At 44.5% G+C, this 17,394-nt stretch overlaps 1 protein-coding gene across 4 annotated transcripts; it reads right to left on the reverse strand.

Annotated features, from left to right (window-relative positions):
* Positions 1 to 1,861: 1,861 nt before the first annotated feature.
* trak2 (trafficking protein, kinesin binding 2) lies at positions 1,862 to 16,942 on the reverse strand. Of its 4 annotated transcripts, XM_028979315.1 has the most exons (17): positions 16,858 to 16,942; positions 14,626 to 14,825; positions 13,611 to 13,754; positions 9,110 to 9,190; positions 8,705 to 8,781; positions 8,501 to 8,617; positions 8,026 to 8,232; positions 7,568 to 7,646; positions 6,705 to 6,835; positions 6,546 to 6,620; positions 5,271 to 5,408; positions 5,109 to 5,188; positions 4,754 to 4,948; positions 4,369 to 4,658; positions 3,145 to 3,660; positions 2,916 to 3,015; positions 1,862 to 2,811 (listed from the first exon to the last, which is right to left on the reverse strand). In XM_028979315.1, exons 2-17 carry the CDS (start codon positions 14,678 to 14,680, stop codon positions 2,016 to 2,018), a joined length of 3,081 nt encoding a protein of 1,026 aa, XP_028835148.1. In that variant the 5' UTR covers positions 14,681 to 14,825; positions 16,858 to 16,942; the 3' UTR covers positions 1,862 to 2,015. The 4 variants fall into 4 exon arrangements, with proteins under 4 accessions (XP_028835148.1, XP_028835149.1, XP_028835150.1 ...); XM_028979316.1 differs by lacking the exon at positions 9,110 to 9,190; XM_028979317.1 differs by lacking the exons at positions 13,611 to 13,754; positions 14,626 to 14,825; positions 16,858 to 16,942 and adding an exon at positions 12,777 to 12,857.
* Between the last annotated feature and the right edge of the window lie 452 nt (positions 16,943 to 17,394).

Consider the following 17,394-nt stretch of genomic DNA (forward strand, 5'->3'; position numbering starts at 1 on the left):
GTCATTGCAATTGCACAGAGGTTACATTACAGAAACTGGTTCAGTCGAGCAAAACAAGCCAGTCTTTTTTATAGCGATCAGGTTGGTTTTCCATGATGGAAATGACATATAGATGAAAGCATCATCAATGCAAGTTTAAAAGAAGCACTGTTACATTCCCTTCTCAAATGGCTTTGTACAACGGACACACAAAACATGACTTTTATAAGCTTACGCATATGTATTTATTCAACATAATATGCTGTAAGTAGAGGACACAGAGCTTAAATAATGCATTAAGATAACATGGAGGGAAACATTATTTAATACTAATTATACATGTTGGTTATGTAAAATATCTATATGACCTTAATAATAATAATAATTATAATGTCAGTCAATAAAAAAATAAAATGGAAAAGTGCACTAAATAAATTAAATAGTGAGAAGGTGCATGGGCAACAGCAAAGTACTGAGAACTCAAAGTGAGGCACAAAGGGTGGTACTTTAAGGATTCCCACAAAATCTGAGACTAGGAGTGACGGCCTGAATTCTTCAACTGTATCCCAACTAGCAAAAGGACTACTCTGCAGGTGAAGATGACTGGCAAAATACTATACAATTGGGAGATTTTGATCATGTTAGTATGTTATACAAGATAAGATGTTTCATTAAAACAGAATTATAGATGGGGATGACGTTAGTATGAGGTAAATATCTCTTCTTAATAACAATATTATAAGCTAAATCATCACTAAAGTACATTAAACTAATCAGAATTTTAAAGGACAGGTTAATCATTGTGTACTTCAGGGTTCATAAAAGAGGTTTGTAATTCAAGGGGTCTTAGTCAGCACTCTTTGCCATTGAACAGGCAATGATTCCATGGTGATTCTACCATGTTACCTCACCACATTTCATGGCCACCATTGACATTTAACATTAAATGTAATATTATAACATATAAACCTTCACCCTAAACCTGTAATTGTGCGCATGCAGCCCAGTAACCATGTTCACTGCTGCATTATTTAACAGTTTAATACTGGATTGTCCTTATAAAGTCCAATCGGACTTGCCCACCAATCATAAACGCACTTGGTTCCATAAGCCCTTGTGCCGTATAAAACATGGAACATTTAACAATAAATGCTGCCACAACCCTTGACCTCATCCTGCATTATGGTTGACCACAGCAATTACTACATAAAACCATGGCTGTTAAAAAGATATTAAGGAGGAGGATGGCATCAGTAACATTCCCTATTCAGACCTGGTTCATTGGCAATATCATAATAACAATATTATAAGAAACTCTCCCTTTCGTTAAGGCCAGGACACTTCGTCTGAAATGCCTGAGAAGAAGCTGGTACAGGGTGACCATTGAAGCAAGTTCAGTCTTTCAGCAGCCTAGGAACTTGAGGCTTGGTCTTTTCCATGCCAATACAGCATGCCTAACACAAATGGCTTTTGCTAGCTATGGAGTAATACATACTAGCTAAGGAAAATGGACTATTAGCTTCAGAGAAGCTTCTTACACTCTGCAGAAAAAAACATGCAAAAAGAAAATGACTCTGGAAGCTCACTCACCATTCTGCCACAATTTCTTACTCAACCACAGTTTCCTTCTTTGTGCCACCTTTTCTTCTCTCCATTCCATTTCCATCACAGGGGCAAAAACTCGTAGCCAACTAAACCCCATATACAAACATACCAAGATATACTGCATCTGTATCGATCAACCTTCACTAGCCCTCTGCAACTTTACCTGTCCCTTCTTTGCCAGCTAGCTTTTGGAGTTTCCGGATTTCAATGGGAAATGGGGAGGCATAAAATAAAAGACAGAAAGTAGAAGAACAGAAAGCATCTAACAACTATGGGCATGCTAAGGCCCTTAAATAATGTTACTCTAGAAACCATGGCATTAATCAGCTGTGCTTTAAAAACAGAACTGCTCCTTCAATTCATTTTGTCTGTAGTCACTATTAGCACCTCCCTTTTACCCCTGAAACCCCACTCTCTGTTCCCATCAGGTTTCAGTGGTTCTGCAAGTGGGATATGGTAGCCTGGGACAGCGAGGCATGGCGCCGTGGGCCAGACTTTGGTTTCAAATTGCCCCAGGGGGGGTTGGGTAGGGCCAGAGAAGTGGGGTGCCGAGGAGGAGTCGGATGTGATGGACTGGAGATCGAATTTCTCTGCCCACCAATCATGGCTGGGACACTCTGATTCCGTCTTAGTCCATCCAGTAGGCTGCCTGCACCAGTTGCTAAAAAGGTAGAGGAGTCCTGGCAAGGGTTGGCATCTGAATTGGCCCCAGTACAAACAGTGGCAAATCCCAGCTGACGCAGACGCTCAACCAGGCTGACATTGAGGTGTTCTGGTTTAGCTTGTGGGTCTTGTGTGACAGGAGGATCAGGACTAGGTAGATCTGGGCGAGAGGCACGTCCTAACTTAACCCCATACACGTCTTGCAGAAAAAGCTCTGCCGGACGGGAAGCCAGGAAGTTGTCAGAGGGGCCAGGGACCCTTGACTCAGTCGGAATGGGGGACGGACAAGGAGAATGGGATGGGGAATTTGGGGGTGTGCTGGGACGCAGACGGAGAGCTATTGGGGCAGGCTTCTTTGGAAGAGCAATGGCTTCCATGGAAACCTGGGCAGAAATGCCACGCTCGAGTAAAAGCTTGGCCAGGCCATGGGGGGGCACTGCAGAGGCATGACGGGGAGGGAAAGAATTTCCCAGGCTGAGCCGGCAGGGGGTCACTGGAGTGCTGGGACCAGTGCGCAGGGAACTGGGAGTGTTGGATCCAGACACACAGGGACTACTCACAGAACTGAAAGTAGGTAGGTGAGTGAGTGAGAGAGAGAAAGAAAGAAAAATAAATAAGCATACAACAAATCTTCAATGATATACAATGATAATTGAAAGATAGTTCACCTCTGTGTGACCTGAGTGACGTCACAGGGGTGCATGATTCTGCAGGTGGTGAATGTATAGGTGGAGAATGTTGAGCTTTGGCACTTCCCTGGATTAAAGACTGGACAAACACAGATAAAAGAACACTTTTTATGTCAGGAAGAGACATGCAGTTAACATGCCATCGCTACACTACACAAAAATAAATGTTTGACCACATATTAATTTAGAAAGGAATAAAAACTCTCACCTGAAGAGGGTGCTGTAGTGGTAAGAATCTGGAAAGGTTGTGACACACACAACTCCCTTGAGGTTCCAGGATTAGACAACACTGGGGGATCCGAAGTCACCATTGTAGTCAAAAGTGTGGTGCAAGTGGTTGCAATGACAGTGGTTGAAGGCTGGGGGGACAAGGTAAGAGGTGACACAGAAGGTGGCACGCCTTCACGCCCCCTCTCCTTCTCCTCCGGTGTGGATGAGCACTGAACCTGGAATGTAATCCCTGCTTCTTCCTCTTCTTCATCCTCTTCCTGCCTAATCTCCTTCTCCTCCATCCCCACTTGTTTCTCCTTCTGTCTCTGACTTTCCCTTATTCCTCTAGCTCTCTGTTCCTCCTCCTCCTCATCTTCCTCCAGGTCTGTCAGACGGTAGATGGCATCTTGTGGAAGTGAGCGAAACCCTTTGGTGACAACACCTGGGTGGGGGTCCAAGATGGTGGCCAGGTGTGGCTTGGCCAGCTGCTGCCAGTGATGCAGAGTCAAAGAACCTACACAGAAGAGAAAAACATACATTGGCGTGAAAAAATGTTCTCTGATTCCTTGTAGGTCTTCCTAAATAGTGAAATCCTTCACTTAACTGCATTTTGTGTTTACGTGTATTGCGTAATATTTACATTTGTTTGAAAAAAGTAAGATATCAGAAAGGTGGCAAACGCTTTTTCTCACCACTGTATGCTCGCATTCAAAGTGATCCTAACAACTCTAACTCTTTATTAACAGTGTGTTCCATATGAATATTGGTTATATTAACCAATATAAATTTTATTACCAGGAGCACATACTACAGGTTTGTGGAGCAGTGGTGGCCTAGTGTGTAAGGAAGCGGACCCGTAATCGGAAGGTTGCAACTGAGGTGCCACTGAGCAAAGCACCGTCCCCACACACTGCTCCCAGGACGCCTTTTATGGCTGCCCACTGATCACTAAGGATGACTGTTTAAATGCAGAGGCCACATTTTACTGTGTGCACTGGGTGCTGTGCTGTAGTGTGGTCTGTCACTTTCACTTCAGAACAATGACCAAATTATATTGCTTGAATTTTAAACGCAAGTCTACACCATTCATATCTGCTTGAGTATGATTTCATCTTCTTTTTTAACATGAGCATACTTATTCGGAAACTGGTTTATGGAGCATAAGTCATGTATGTACGGTGTGAATCCATGACAACTGAGATGACAACACCAACACACACACCCTCCATGGGTTTGACGATCTGCAGTTTCTCAGGAAGGAAGGTCTTGAAACAGCTTGAGGAGGCAGAGAGCTCTGATAGGTTGGTAAAAGAGGACATGCTGCTGGCCATTGGAGAGCTGCAACCATAATTCCAGTCACCCTCAGCCTGCTCCTGCAACTTCCTGTCCTTCTCTGCCTGGAAGAACTGACGCTCACACAGGAAGTTTTGGCGGCGTAGTGAGAGACGGTGCAAGGCAGAGACAAGGTCATTTCCTCCAGGAGAGCCAGGCTGACCCAAACGAGTCTCGGCTCTGTTAAAAATCAGAAATGTACAAAAAAAAAATACAATTAAAATGGTGACCACCATGTACTGAAATTTAGTCTTTATACACACATAGATTCTCACTTATTTTTATCAGCTGCTGTTCCAGAGTCTTGGCTGCTTTGTTGCTCTGCAGATGATAAGAATGGCTGTGCTGTCATCACCATGGTGCTACGGCCTGAGCCAGGAATGGGAGGCAGGGACGGGGCCAGAGATGCTGCCCGTACAACCGTCTCATTTATGGAGCGTACTGTTTGGAATACCCGTTTCTGAGAGACCCTGAGGGTGCAGAGATCAGAGATCATACAAGGGCCGAGGTCACAAAAAAGAATGACACTGTGAAAGTATTTTACACATGGAAATTAATCAGATTTAACTACTCTCCCACGCTACTGGATGTCCTTGTCTGACTGACAAATCCTGTTCCATGTCTGTTTACCTCTGCTCCTGGAAAGCCATATCCTCTTCAACACTAAGTTCTCTCCTCATTGTTCCTTCAATCTCAGCTGCTAGTGAGTCCTGAAAAAAACAACAACTCCAACTCAGGGCTGACCAAAGACGTCAGCAGAGACACAGTGAGCATCAGACAGGTGTGTCTCACCATGGGTAAGAGTCCATAAGGCAGGTGTCTCCGTAGGCCAGCAGCTGGGGTCTGTTTGCTACGAAGCTCCTTAATCTCCTCCTGAGACTCATGGAACATTGCAACACACTCCGCATTCCGGTCAGACAGCTCATTCAGCTATATAAATATACATACACACACATTATAATATTGTTAGAAAATAAATTGAAACATAGGCAGGCATACATAATGCAACATACAATCATGTTCCCCCCAAATATTTATGTTCATCAATAATCTCTCATTTGACAAGCGGTGTAATCAAAGTGCAAACTGAAAGGAATAATACTCATTCAAGCCAAATGGATTATGTCAAGCCACTTTATATTATAATTTACAGCATTTATCAGATGCCCTTATCCAGAGTGACTTACAATCAATAGTTACAGGGACAGTCCCCCCCTGGAGCAACTTAGGGTTAAGTGTCTTGCTCAGGGACACAATGGTAGTGGAATTTTAACCTGGGTTCATAGGCGAGTGTCACCCGCTAGGCAGTGGTGGCCTAGCGGTTAAGGAAGTGGCCCTGTAATCAGAAGGTTGCTGGTTTGAATCCCGATCCGCCGGGGTGCCACTGAGGTGTCACTGAGCAGGGCGCCGTCCCCACGCACTGCTCCCCGGGCGCCTGTCATGGCTGCCCACTGCTCACTCAGGGTGATGGGTTAAATGCAGAGGACAAATTTCACTGTGTGCACCGTGTGCTGTGCTGCTGTGTATCACGTGTGACAATCACTTCACTTTAAACTTTAGGCTATGAAATCATAGAGGAGTGTGTTACCCACTAGGCCACTACCCTATATTATATACTTAATCCAGCATTTAGTTCAAATCCATCTCATTCTATTTTGTAGTGATAATTTAATTATCTTTGCAGACTTTGCAGCTAAAACCAAACTTGAAATGTTGGTAATTCTGTAAACCAATGGATCTGAAAAACAAGATCAGGCCATGACCAATTATTTACTGTGTTAACGATTAAAAGAGTGATAAAAACCTTCCCTTGATTTCCCTTGGCCTAAAAAAATTAAGAGAAAAATCTAAACTTCAGAATCACAAAGTTGTGATTCAAACCAGCAGCTTCAATTCAGTTTTTTATGTTTTAAACAAAAATAAATATTGAGCCCTTAGTGAAATGGCTCTGTCTACAATGAAAGCTGTACAGTGTAAGGGTTAATTGTTCCCTGGTCGCTCATTAAAATCAGTAAAACATTAACAATTCCCAACATGCAATGCAGCATGTGAGCATGTCCTATTTACCTCAGCAGTAAGCTGGCGCTGGGCATCTTTAGAAGCTTGTAGATGAATCCTCAGCTCCTCTTTCTCCAGAGCCAGCTGACCACACACACAGACAAGCACATTTACAAAGCATGAACAATTTTCAGTTAACCAACAGTGTCTTCACTCCTTTCTCCTCACCTCCTTCACTCTGTGCTGAAGCTCCACTATCTGTGACAGCAGCTGTGCAATCTCCTCTTGATGTCGGAGGAGAGTTTCGTTCTTCTGAGAGAGCTCCTCAGTCAGAGTCACCATCTGACTGTTGGATTCACCTGTAACAAACACAAAAAAAACTACCATATGGTTTTGCAGCTTATGAATGTAGACTAACAGGCAAATATTTGGACACACCTACTCTTTGGAGGAAATGACAGGAAATTCTCAAGATGCGAATGGAGTCTTAAGGGGCAAACGATTACCCAGCAGGTAAGGAAAACAGACCCGTAATCGGAAGGATGCTGGTTCGAATCCTAAACCGTTCAGGTGCAACTGAAGAAAGTACAATCCCCACACATTGGGGGATGGTCTAAATGCAGAGACCACATTTCACTGTGTGCTGTGTTGTGTCACTGTGCTGTATTGTGGTGCATCACTTTCATTTCCCTTAACTGGAAGAAAGAGTATTTTGATTCATGAATCAGATTTGTCTCTCTTTACCTCATGACTGCTTTGAACAATATTGGCATCATTATAAGTAGCTTCATGAGATTGTCACTAGCAGTAAAGCAACCAAAATGTTCTCAGAAGAGTTTTAGGACAGTTGGAAAACAATTGTCACTGAGAAAATGAAGAGCGAAACGCTGTCATCACAGCAAAGGTCTGCTGCTTTGAAGAGCCTAAATGAAAATATGAAAAATTGCTTTGATCTTTAGTTTACTACGTAACCTAAACCATTATTATTTGATGGTTCTGTGTCTTAGCATTTAAAAAAACAGACCTAAATAAGCGTATCCAAACTTTTGACTGGTGTATTATGGTGTATTATCTATACAACATGCACTTACGCAGTTCTTTCACACAGTCATTGACAAGTTGCTGTTCTTTCTCTTCATATGTGATGGTCTCCTTCTTCAGATGTGATGCCTAAAACATAAAATTAGATGTCATTACTGGACTGATCTGAACATTCACCACTAAAGAAGAAAGTCACCAAAGTGAAAAGCGTAAGTGAAGTGATTGTCATTATGAAACACTCCAGTACAAATATACAACAAAATGTGTCCTCTGTTTTTAACCCATCAGTTTGGTGAGCAGTGGGTAGCCTTGAAAAGCACCTGGGGAGCAGTGTGTGAGGACGGTACTTTGGCGGTTTGGGACTCGAACCGGCAACCTTCCGATTACGGGTCCGTTTCCTTACCCACGAGGCCACCACTGCCCAAAAAGGTCAACCACTCCAATGGTGCCGCATTATTGCATTGCTGAGGTTGTAAATATGTAATACCACAGGCAATTCTGTGCACACCTCAGTGCGCAGGGACAGGTTCTCATCCTCCAGCTCCTGCAGTTTGCTCTGTAGAACCTCCAGCTGGCCAAGTGTGACGCCGGTCCCTGCAGAATGGATTTTGAGTGGTGTGGAGCAGCTGGAGTCCATCTCACTTTCTTCTGAAGCACTTGCCACCATCCGCAGGAGCTCATCCTTCTTCCCCAACTCATGCTGCAGCTGGTGCACCTGGTACAGAAAAGCAAATGTATGTTCATGTAAACTATGCTAAAACCAAATTTAATTGTACTTTATTAGAATGCATAATATAGGAGGTGTTAGTCTAATATTTCACATAATCAAACTGTGAATATTAAAACGGGGTGGTAGTAGCCTAGTGGGTAGCACCCTCGGCTATGAACCAGAAGACCCAGGTTCAAATCCCACTTACTACCATTGTGTCCCTGGGCAAGACAATTAACCCTAAGTGTCTGAATGAATAGAAATTATGTCTTACTCTGTCCAAAGCTTGTGCTAGCTGTTCTTCAACTGCTTCATTACGCTCCTGAAGCATGTGATTCCTCTGCAGAAGTGATTGACCAATCCGAGCAGCAAGCTCCAAATCCCGGTCCCGCTGCCCAATCAGAAAGCCACAAGAGCATTAGTCAATCCGAATTAATCAGCATGAACTTCACACAGACAATTCAACTGGACACAGTACCTCAGCCAGCAGATGTGTAACCACTTCAATGTCATTGTAAGTCTTTGTCATCTGCTCCACCCGATCAGCACTGAGAACTACAGATAGAAGGAATGAGTCAGGACACACTCAACCATACACACCCCGCTATGTCTGTAACACTAGTCTACCGCAGCAAGGCAGCTCAGTGCTAGTCAGCTCTCTACTGCCCCCTACAGACCTACAGGGTTCACTGCTGTTCTACGCATGGACATCCAGACCCAGCCATAAAACACTCAAAAACTAGACACTCCTTAACACTAAGAAGCTCAAAGGTGTGTTAGACATGGGCAAAGAAGAGGGTAAAAGCTAGATAGGCAGAGAGAATGATGGCTGGATGGAACACTTAAAGCGACAGAGTGAGGGAGATACAGAAAAGCCATTTACCTTTGGAGAGGTTGAGGGAGCCAGGATGGACATAGGAGGAGGAGGAGTTGGAGGAAGAGGAAGGTTCCAGAGCAAGAAAAGCTGCAGAAAGAAATAATGGAGAAAAGTAAGAAGAAAGAAAGAAAGAAAAAAAGAAAAGAAAGAAAGAAAGAAAAAAAAAGAAAGAAAAGAAGAAAGAAAGAAAAGTAAGAAGATAGAAAGAAAAGAAGAAAGAAAGAAAGAAAAGAAGAAAAAGAAAAGTAAGAAGAAAGAAAGAAAAGAAGAAAGAAAGAAAGAAAAAAAGAAATAAAAGAAAGAAAGAAAAAAAGAAATAAAAGAAAAGAAAGAAAAGAAAAAAAGGGGAAAAAAAGAAAAAAAGAGGAAAAAAAAGAAAAGAAAGAAAGGGCATTAAAAAGCAAAGCAGGATTGTAGTTCAGTGTGATATGCAAGACATCAATAGGTACAAAGCTGGATGTTGTGGGGGGGGGGGGGGGGAGAAAAGATGAAGGGAAGAGCTGTTATGACGTGGGACACCTGGCTGTCTTGGTGGCCTGAGCAACACCTGGGTAAAAATTAGACCATAAAAAACCACACACACTAAAACATTATAATACACATTTTGCTCAATTATTTATATTGTCTCTTTAGCGCACACTCACACAGCTGTGAAATGAATGGGTGTCGGGTGTTCAACTCATCTGGACTCAGTCAGAGATTACAGGCTTACTTTTGTCAGTAATCTGAGTGTCTACTTAAACACGATTATTTACACACACTCTTCCATCAGCAATGTACAACTATTCACTTGACCTTGCCGTCTGTTCACAAGCACTGAAATCTATACAGTTAAATACTTCCCATAGCAAAGTAAAAAAAATAGACACACGCGCCCTTCCATGAATGTTTATATACCTGCTGTGAGCTGAGCAGAGGAGGCAGAGGCAAGGACGTCTTCCGTCAGAGGAAACATTGTATGTATGTAACCCTACTATCAGATAGTAACCCTACTATCAAATTATACTATCAAGAATGTGCGTATTGCTACAGCCTCAGTCATAAACAATTCCTCCTAAGTTCTCAACCTAAAGTAGCCCTCCCTAAACCTCCTGGAGGTTCCATTCAGCAAACGTCCAACACTGACTCCATCTCCATAGCCAGGAAGCCAATGACAAAACCAGGCAGCTCTAAACTTATGAAACAGCTGGTATCATGGTTGCACTTTTGCCCTTGAGGTAAAAAGTCACGTCACGTCACTTCTACCCGTCTGCCTGTTGTATTTTAGTTGTATTTTAGTAAACAGCAGAAAGCAGAGGCACAAAACATTAATGATTTACAAAGCTGATAGGCTATGGTGGGGCACATCTCCAGTGGGGGCAGTGGTGGCCTAGCGGGGCAGTGGTGGCCTAGCGGTTAAGGAATCGGCCCCGTAATCAGAAGGTTGCCGGTTCGAATCCCGATCCGCCAAGGTGCCACTGAGGTGCCACTGAGCAAAGCACCGTCCCCACACACTGCTCCCCGGGTGCCTGTCATGGCTGCCCACTGCTCACTCAGGGTGATGGGTTAAATGCAGAGGACAAATTTCACTGTGTGCACCGTGTGCTGTGCTGCTGTGTATCACATGTGACAATCACTTCATTTCACAATGACGATTTGAGGAGGTCCAGAGACTGGTATGATGGTGGGTGGAAAACAACTTGGTGCTTAACACCTCAAAAACCAAGGAACTCATCCTCAACTTCAGGAGGAAAAATGTCGACCGGCAACCCATCTACATCAAGGGAGGGTGTGGAGAGGGTGACCAGTGTTTAGTTCCTGCATATGGATGCAAGTCTGAAAAGGAGCTCCAACACCTCGGCGGTAGTAAAGAAGATCCTCAGGAGAGTTAACCTGAAGAAGGAGCTGCTGACAGTCTTCTACCACTGCTCCATTGAGAGTGTGCTGACATATTGCATCTCTGTGTGGCACTCGTGCTCAGACTGCACACACACATGTTTCAGATGCTGCCCTCAGGGGCAGTGGTGGCCTAGCGGTTAAGGAAGTGGCCCCGTAATGGGTGCCACTGAGCAAAGCACCGTCCCCACACACTGCGCCCCGGGCGCCTGTCATGGCAGCCCGCTGCTCACTCAGGGTGAAGGGTTAAATGCAGAGGACAAATTTCCCTGTGTGCACCGTGTGCTGTGCTGCTGTGTATCACGAGTGACAATCACTTCACTTTCTTTCTGTGGCAGGAGATTCAGGGCACTGAGGTCAAGAACAAATAGAATAAAGGACAGTTTTTACATCCAGGCAGTAGCACTCATTAACTCAAACACCAACTGAAGACATACACACTGTATCTGCTCTGCTGCTACTACATTACATACCAGTACGCTGCCTCGCTCAATTGTTTTGCACACTTCTGTACAGATTTGTATTTAGTACGTATTTATTTTGCATTTGGTGTCTTTAAAAGTCTTTAAACTGTGCTAAAATGTGCCTTTTCTCTACTGCTGCTTGAGGAAGTGCTGTTAACTGGAGGAACCAGTAGCGGGAGTCATAAGTAAATACGGATGTGTGGTTTACAGAATACAATTACACAGTTCTCACTGCACTCCGCCTGCTGAATAAACCTGCAGAAATCCTGAATTTTATGTTAGCATCCAGTGATGAAAGTGCCAAAAACTGCACCGTACAATATCATCAGCACTGCCCAGTTCTCTTCTGTCTCGCCTTGGAAAGCAACAGCCTACGACACGTTTTTTTTTTATTATTCTGTAAAGGAGGATATCTACACCACCTGAGTTGTGAGGAGGGGAAAAAAAAGAAATCCAGGAGTAACGATGTGAAAGGTGGTGAAAGGTAAAATATAATTTTTCAAAATAGAAGAATGTTCATTTCTGGTCATGGTTTGGTGGTACAGTACACATCTGTGAGTCATATTCTATATAAACTGTACAAGTGCTGCCAAATACTGCTCCAGGAATAGCTCAGGTCCAAAATACTAAAGATTCCCTTTTAATGTAAGATGCAGACAATAAGTCAGCAAAGGATCTCTGTCCTTTTTCTCTCTGTTCAACCATCTCAAATATTTTTCGATCAGACAACTTCCAACTTCCTGTCCCAGCCTTGTTCACCTCATCTTTTCCTCTCTGCATGGATTTCCTCCTTCTCTATCTCCCCCTTCTCTCAGCTGTGGATTATAAATAGCACTGGAGGCTTTATTTACACAGTGAAAGTGGAGCAGGAGCCTGACTGTCCTTTCCTGCGGTCCCCAGTTCGCCCACCCCCCTCAAAACCTCAGGTTCACTGTCCTGTTGGACCCCAGGATCTGACGCTATCCATGCATCACCTCCTCTCCAGACGCCCTGTCCCCCTCTTTCCACATTCATCCACTCTGCACCCAAAGTAGTCAAAACTTGTGCACTACTAACGCCATTAAAACACTCTTTTTATCTGATACCCACACAGCAGTTCTTTCTGTAAGCGAACAAGTAGCATTACAGTGATAGGGCAATGATTTTTATTTTTTTTAAAAAGCATGCAAAGTTAAGAACGGCTATTTCTGCCCTCACAGTTGCACCCAGTGACTCTCCTCAATGACCTTGCAGAGGCACCAGGAAAGCAATACACACACCGACGCGAACCCGTAACCACCACCCCCCCCAACACACACACACACACACCCGCATTCATAGTCATTCTCTCTCACCTTCCACAGCATAACTTTCATACAGCTCTTCACTGGGAGAATTTAGCACAGGCATGGCTGCTTCTCCTGTCTGCTGCCTCATTCCACATCTCGGTCCTCCTCACTCTCCTCTGCTGCATGTCCTCTGCCTCACTCTCTCTCTCTCTCTATCTGCCCTGTGACATCAGTGCTGGCTCGGCTGCCAGCTACACTATTAATGGGCCAGATCAGTGAATTCCATTGCCCATATCAAACACACACATACATTCTGCTCTGTTAAAGAGTCCCTAAGCAATCTTACACGCTAGACACACGTGCTCTAAAACGGCCCCCCCGCCAATATCATGAAAGCACGCACTAAAACACAAGATAAGGTTAAAAATGGCCTACAGACAGTTGATGAAACATAAAACTGCTGAAATGAGCACATGCTCGCAGGAAAAATACACTCTCTCTCTCTCACACACACACGTCAATTTGTTTATATGATCTCCAGCAGCCTTTAGGACCACATTAGAAGGAGGAAAGTGTGAAAATATGTCACATGGTTTTGGCAGTAGAGGGACTGTTCTGGATTTTAAAGGGTTTCTCACTGCCAAAAATCACTGTATTTTAACCCACAATTCTCATGATGTGTGAACATTGTATAGGCCAACTCTCTGTGGGTGCACGTGCAAGTTTGTGTCTGTGATTGCAATGTAACAAAGAAAAAAATTCTAAAAGTAAAAAAATTGACTAGTTCATGTCGAACACAAACAGACAAATGTTTATGTTCTTCACTGTTACATTAAAGGCGAACACAGCCTCAGTGAACATACATGCCCCAGACAAAAAGCAACGTATGCCGTGACTCACTCATGTAGCGGAAGGTCTCCTCAGCAAGCAAGGGGGAGATGCCGGTGGGTTCATCGGGGGTGCAGGCAGGGGACAGCACCCAGTCCTGCCCCTCATACAAATACAGAGAGCCAGAGCTGCTGCTGCCCTTCCCTCCATCATCGTCTGGCAGGGAGAGAGAGAAGAATGGATGGGTGGAAGGATGGAAAAATAGCATTAAGTGCTAATATTATTTATTATGTTTAACACAAATCACCATGACAACTTATTACATTTTATTTACAAGAATAATTATAAACCAGACTGGATCCATTACAATGGTAAATGGCCAATCAAGGTGAAAGGAGTATAATAGTTGCACCAAATTCAACCACAGTGCGGCGCTGTAGCAAGACGCTAAGATATGACTGCTGCTTAATAGCCCTTACATAAGTCAGCCTCTGACCAAATCTAGCCTGACAATATCAGGACACACACACACACACACACACACACACACACACACAGTAACAAACTCACTCTAGGCATGGAGAGGACAAAATCCACACTGACAAGCACGCAGACACACAAACAAACACAGTCTATCCTGACCAATTCCTACAAAGAGCGCACACTAGACAAGATCTATGGTGACATGCTGAAAAACCCATCATACACACACTGTGCACAGGCCGTTCTAACACATCTGCACAGAGCCTGGTGTGCAGAGTGTCTGGCACGGCACACGTGTGTGCAGCCGCTTTGCATATTCACGGCTCAGTGTGTGTGTGTGTGTGTGTGTGTGTGTGTGTGTGTCTCAGGAAACTATAACATGCAGAGCTTCCAGTCGACTGGTTATATGGTTCAATGGGGCAGACGCTAAGTATAGCAGGCTGCCTCAAGCTATCAAGCCACCTCACAAACCCACACACAGAACTGAGGCCTCTTCACCAGCATCCTGGTAGTCTGCATGGTTTCCATGACAACGTGATTTTCATCTGAAAATATGACTTATTATAATAATATGGATAGATGATTTTTTAAGACTGTCTCTCACCTGTTCCCGAGGCCGTTTCTTTCTTTTCCAGACTCATAGGCTTGACCTCAAACATCCCGCAGAGTAGAGTGTGTGGGTGGAGCTCCCCACACTCGCACACAAACACACACTCACCGAAAAGCGAGGGGGGAGCACCACTGAGATGTCACATCCTGCTCCGACTCTAGCAGCAGCCCAGGAACATGCCGACAGCCATTCACCTGAAGGAGACAGGAAGCGGCATGAGTGCAAGTGCAAGTGTCTTCTTCCGCTCATACATCACAAACATGAAAAACAAGGGCAAATAAATATAATTACTGTAATGTGATGAGTCATTCACTTCTTCACCAGTCTGAATATTGTTCAAATTAATATCTGCTTCACGAACGTTCAAATTTGGAGAACAGTTTTATTGTTTGTTAAGCTTTGTACAACTAGTTCAATGAAAGAGTCCTGATATGGGCTGACTGTCAAATTCTAAAGCAGCAGCTCAATGCAGAAAAAAAAAAAAAAAAAAAAAAAGAAGGAATAGAAGGAACAGCTCCACACACTGAGCAGCACGGTCCTGCACCCTTCCCCTCGTTCAATCCCTCTTCTCTCTTCCCTGCATCTGGTGCCTGTTGTTCTCCATTAGACTCCCTTCTTTTGTGCGCCTGACTCTCTCCAGACAGTGACGAGGCCGATCCTCCAGCTGTAATGCGCTTTAACCCCCCCCAGACCTACATTCTACATCTGGGCCAGGTCACTCCATGTGAGTGCGCGTTGTATAGCACAAATCTATACTAATTCTAGTTATAGGGCAGCAGATGGCATCTCAGAGTAAACAGTGTCAGCTTGTGACTGTCACGCAACACAGTGGAATCCAGTGTAATGCTGGGTTTCGGCATTGGACCGAAAACCCCCATTTCCTGTTGTTTGACACACTTGAAACAGCTACATGACTTAAAGGGACAGGCAAGGAGGGGAAGTATACAGTCAGACGTGAGAAAACAGTGAGACAGCGAGTCACAAATCAGTCTTCATACTGACACAAGGCATAAGCATAAGCAACTAGTGTTATGCACACCAATTCATGGTGTAGACCACACCGAGCGACACACAATGTGCATGTGCTCGTGTGCAAAGTGCTGCTTTTGTCATGGGGTTGTGAGTGGACTACGGTTAACATTACTCGTCCTCACGGACGCACCTCGAAACGCCTCCGCGCGTTCGTCTGGAAGGAAAGACCCGTGCTAGTTTATTTCTTCCCCCTTCCTCTTCCTCTCATTACAACTTGTTTCAACAGATGACAGCGTGCAGTTCTTACAGAGCCAAGGAGCTGTGTTGTTTGAAGGATGGAAGCCTCGAGCGTAGCGTTGTCACCTTCTTAAAACTGAAGCAACACTAGCAAGTCATTCACAAACAAATTACTCATACTAACAAGTCATTCTGCATAAAGTTATCATTGTTTACGGAAGATACGAGAGCGCTTGTTGCATTAGAAAGCCTATGACTCGAGTATTGATTATTTTGTAAAAAAATTTGTAAAATGTCACCACATTCCTTTCAATATGGAATAGTTACTTGTGTTTCTCCACAAATGAACCCGAACTGCTTGCTGTGCCTTTCATATAAACTGTAATTAACAACATGTAACCACTGCCAGCTCTGATTAAAACACTGACCCTCCCGTTGTTCCAGGGGACGGAATCTGCGAATAGTCCCTGGAATTATTTATGGATAAATCTAGGCAACAAAGCCAAACAAGTCATTAATAATCATGTAGAGACAGGGCATCACGTGGTAAAATGATAACTAATGTTAGATACACAAAGTGCTGGAGAGGATTAATTTTGGCAAATGCATCTCAGGCTTAATTCGGCTGTTCCAAAATTCGAAAAAAAATCGCAATATTGGAGAAAATCCCTGCCGAATGGTAAGTTACATGGACAGCGTTAACCACTTATTTCATCATCCAGACAGAAACACTAACATGCGGTTTACCAGGCAGCTCATCTGATGTAATTAACTTCTTGATTATGCATCACGGCAGCTCGCAGTTTTAAAGACCGCCAGGGAAGCTGTGAGCAGATGGTCTTGCTGGAATGATACCAAAACCTGACGTTAGCCGACAGGCTAAGCTAATATCCGTGATTTCGGAGTTGTCTCGTGCTGTCTGCCCACGCAAAGTGAACGCCTTTCTGGGGTTAAAGGGTCTAGACGCACTACGGCAGAGTGAATATAAATGATGAACATCTGAAGGAACGTACATACCGGTCAGAAATCTCTCCGCCCGCCTCGCACTCTGTACCGACTACATGCGCGCCTGTCAATTTTCAATTCAGACAAAAGGCAGCGGGCGCGGAGGGAGGGCGGGGCTTTGGGGCAGAGTAGGGGCAGCTGGCGGCGTCACCGCGTCATCTATGGGAGGGAGGGCGGGGCTTTGGGGCAGAGTAGGGGCAGCTGGCGGCGTCACTGCGTCATCTATGGGAGGGAGGGGCTTTGGGGCAGAGAAGGGGCAGCGTCATTGCGTCATCTATGGGAGAGAGGGCGGGGCTTTGGGGCAGAGTAGGGGCAGCTGGCGGCGTCATCGCGTCATCTATGGGACGGAGGACGGGGCTTTGGGGCAGAGTAGGGGCAGCTGGCGGCGGCACTGCGTCATCTACGGGAGGGAGGGAGGGGCTTTGGGGCAAAGTAGGGGCAGCTGCCGTCTTCACTGCGTCATCTATGCAGACATGGCGGCATTCGTATGACGTGATTATTATGACATGATTATGCGTTCGGAATGCGAAAAAATATAAACACAGCAGA

This window comes from Denticeps clupeoides, chromosome 5 (genome assembly GCF_900700375.1).
Source record: "Denticeps clupeoides chromosome 5, fDenClu1.1, whole genome shotgun sequence".
NCBI lineage: Eukaryota > Metazoa > Chordata > Actinopteri > Clupeiformes > Denticipitidae > Denticeps > Denticeps clupeoides.

Coding starts and splice junctions, on each gene's coding strand:
- trak2 (XM_028979315.1), bottom strand. CDS start 14,680: ATGTTTGAGGTCAAGCCTATGAGTCTGGAAAAGAAAGAAACGGCCTCG. Junction 6,621..6,704: donor TTCAGCACAGAGTGAAGGAG/GTGAGGAGAAAG, acceptor GTGTGTGGTCAG/CTGGCTCTGGAGAAAGAGGA. Junction 5,409..6,545: donor AGCGCCAGCTTACTGCTGAG/GTAAATAGGACA, acceptor ATATTTATATAG/CTGAATGAGCTGTCTGACCG.